Raw genomic sequence first — 3494 nt, forward strand, 5'->3', positions numbered from 1 at the left:
CTACTGAATCAGCAAGCATAGTACAAACAATTGTTAAATTGCCTAAGAAACCTTTCAGATTAGGAGAGGACCAGCCCTTTTAAGATTGCTATTAGCATCAAAAGTCTTTAATTACAAATAAAATATTTAGTACATCTACTGCAAAATAAACTCATCTACAAGATTATTGTACTTCACAGTCAAGTTTACTGCAAGCAGGAAGGAAGCTTTTACAACTTTCGAAGTGCCACAAATTATATTTATGCCTCTGGTGAAACCACTTCATAATCATAGAATTCTGATTCAAAGATGACATTATTGGTTCTTTCTAACACACTTCTTTCTTAAACAATAGTTTGTAGGAGTTTCATTTGATCATATGCTGGTAATATATTTGATCGTTTACAAAGAATTTTCAAGTGTTCTTCTTAACTATTTATTTTAATAGAATAAATAGTTAACTGTGACCTTATGATGACAAAAAGATAAAAGATGATCAAGTCATGACAGAAATACCAAAATCAAGGTTACAGAAGGATTATATTTCATTATCTTCAAAAATTAAATACACATGTAATTTTATCATTGATCTTTTTTTGGGGATTGGCTTGTAACCAGCTAAAATCATTGTATCTTTGTATCCCTGATTTGAACCTTTAATTGTGAGTCCAACAAGCTTTCTGCAAAGGATTAATTCCCTATATTCACTTAGGACTGCTACCTCTCAACTATATAGTGCAAACACTCTCTGAAGATCATCTATAGGGGTCATTGCACAGACTTTGCACAAAAACACCGCAACCAATCAGCAATTAGCTTTAACTATCTAGTGCAAATTAGACAATGCACACAAATGTCTTTTTCTGTTAACTATATGGAATCTTTTCACAAATCTGTTCCCACATCTCATGCCAGAGCAATGATGACATAATCTTTCTCCAAGACATCCTTATCATACCACATTCTGTCAAGAGATAAGGAGAGAGGGGAAATGAAAGAGCAACAAGGACTTTCTGGAATCCATACACAGTGCAACTAAAGTGTGTAGGTGTCTTTAAGAAGCATGTCCTTCAGCAAGTCACTGTACTGACATGCTGCTTCCCTACAAAGTCCAAAATAAAGTCCACTTCATTGTGCCCCAGGTATAGTTCTGGCAGCTCTTCAATTCTGTCCAAGCCCAATTCCAGCACCAAAGATGTCAACACCTCCTCATCAATGAGGTCAGCATCTGTCACATTTAAGGGAGGCATGTGCTGGTGGTGATTGGGTGCCATTCTGTAGGGCGGGAGCCCCTGTGCAAGTCCAGGATTACCCATCATTGGATATCCTTGGTACTGAGTATTAAGTTTTTGAAGATGCATTGTAGCCATTAATTGTTGAGTTCCCATATAGGATTGGCCTTGCCCCGGGTACATGATGGGAGCTGCCATATGCTGATGCATACCCATCCGTGTCCTCATGCTTCCATCAGTATGGGGAACTCCATATTGCATCATTGGCGTTGAAGGTATTGTCGTTCGAGTTGGATGAGGAGGAGGTTGAAGCTGCATATTATTCATTCCCATCCTATAGTTGGGATGCCCATTGTGTAAAGTTGGCATCATCATAGGGTCTGCCATCCCCTATATTAAGAAAATAGAATAAGTGACTGTTTTTTACAGACTTGTTACATTAACTACCTTTTTCTATATCGTTAAGAAAATGTTACACCACAACACACAAATGCAACATATTACACCCTGAGTATGCTGCTTTTGGTCAAACTATTATAGACAGATATGAGTTAAAGAAGTCAGCCATACATATCTGATGCTAATGTGTTTCTCAGCTGCTAAATAATGCCTGAAAGGCACATAAAAATTAGGATGGTTTCTTATGAGCTTGTTCCCACCATTGCATTCTAAAATTTTAACCCTGCATTTAAAATCTAAAATGTAGCACAGCCTATTTCTCATGCGCATTACCAGTAAAACAGATTGCAATGGTAACAGTGCAACACATGAGAAGCACATGGAAAACGTGTTAAAAATACATTGCCAAAACGCATCTAAAGCATGGTTTCGTTTTCATGCTTTTCACGCATTTATCCAGTACACATTTTTGTACTTTTTCATAGTACCAGCCCATAAGTTTTAATTTTACAAGTTTGAATTGAACCAAGAAAAACATAACATTTATTTCTCTATATAGCTGACCATATATACATTTGTGAAACACTTTTGTTTTAGACATATTTGTACATTAAAGCAGTGCTTGTGAAAGACTGCATACAGCATTAGACCTGTCTGAATAGTGCAAGACAAAATTCACACCATTTCTACAAATGTTGCCCAATTGCTCTAAGTGTGTTGTTTTTAAATGACTAGTTACAATTCCTTAAAATGAGTTCAGCAATACCAGAAATGAACTGCAGTTTCCTTTAATATGCTTACTCAATGGAAGTCTGTCATGTATAGGAAACAACCAAGTGACCACAGATTTTGTTCAGTATTCATCTTCAGTAATGTACTTGTATGTAATGTCTATATATTTACTATCTGTGTCATGTAATTGTGCTAAGTAAAGGTTTGGCACACACGTACGCTGTATTATTAACAACATGGTGACGCCTTCATACTAAAATAATGACATTCTTGCCCTCCTATTTTGTGACACAGCTTTTGCCCTACCTAATAAAAGATTTTGCAATTCAGGGTTAAACAAAGCTGGGGTAACAGAGCTTTCTGTGATAAAACATGCAAGTCAATAAATAAAGGAGGTAAAGGTTACCTATAATCAGACATAAAAAGAGAGGACCTTGTTACTAATGAAGTAATTATAATTATATAAAAAATAAATATACATTATGTAGGTACAGTAGGCATTTGCAGACAAGGCTGTAATATTATTGTTTGTCCCTTTCACACCCAGCTGGATCTGCATTACAGTCACAGGGGATTTACAATGAAAACAAAAGCTTTTAAACAAAAAAGTTTAACTCCTTCCAAGCCAAGCAACTCGTTTTCTCAACAAAGTATAATAACAATAATAATAATGTGATAATGTGTTGCTCTCACAAGCTTTACTATAAAAAAATATCTGTTTATTTTCAATAGAACAATGTGTAATTGAAAAGTGTGACACACACACACACACACACCAACAACAAGGTTGACAGTACTCACCCAAATGTGCAGGTTGGATTAATATGTCCTTTGTAAATAAAGTGAGTGTGCAAATGAGAGCAATCCACAATTGCAAGTAAATGTACTGAACACACCACCCTACTTCCTACTACAGTGCGTATTGGTAAATAGGAGTCTACACAGAAAGAGAATGCAGAGGGTGGTGGCTGTCTAGCCACGCCCCTCATCCCTGATTGGATGGCCTGGATCCACAAAGGGTAACAGATATCTCAGCCCATGTGTTGTTAGACTTGAACTCCTGCCTTTCTAATGATTATGCAAGTGAGACACAGTGCCCAATAGGAAATTCACCATTCAAATAATGCAGCTGCAGAATAACAAAAACAAGAA

General features: G+C 36.4%; 1 protein-coding gene across 1 annotated transcript; it reads right to left on the minus strand.

Moving 5' to 3' along the window:
• Window positions 1–500: 500 nt before the first annotated feature.
• Window positions 501–3284, minus strand: LOC142138679 (cbp/p300-interacting transactivator 3-like). Its single transcript, XM_075195525.1, has 2 exons — window positions 3144–3284; window positions 501–1601 (listed from the first exon to the last, which is right to left on the minus strand). Exon 2 carries the CDS (start codon window positions 1596–1598, stop codon window positions 1050–1052), a length of 549 nt encoding a protein of 182 aa, XP_075051626.1. The 5' UTR covers window positions 1599–1601; window positions 3144–3284; the 3' UTR covers window positions 501–1049.
• Window positions 3285–3494: the final 210 nt, after the last annotated feature.

The sequence above is a fragment of the Mixophyes fleayi genome, chromosome 2 (genome assembly GCF_038048845.1).
Source record: "Mixophyes fleayi isolate aMixFle1 chromosome 2, aMixFle1.hap1, whole genome shotgun sequence".
Lineage (NCBI taxonomy): Eukaryota > Metazoa > Chordata > Amphibia > Anura > Limnodynastidae > Mixophyes > Mixophyes fleayi.

Excerpts from the sequence above, each read along its gene's own strand:
- LOC142138679 (XM_075195525.1), bottom strand. The coding sequence starts at position 1,598 with ATGGCAGACCCTATGATGATGCCAACTTTACACAATGGGCATCCCAAC.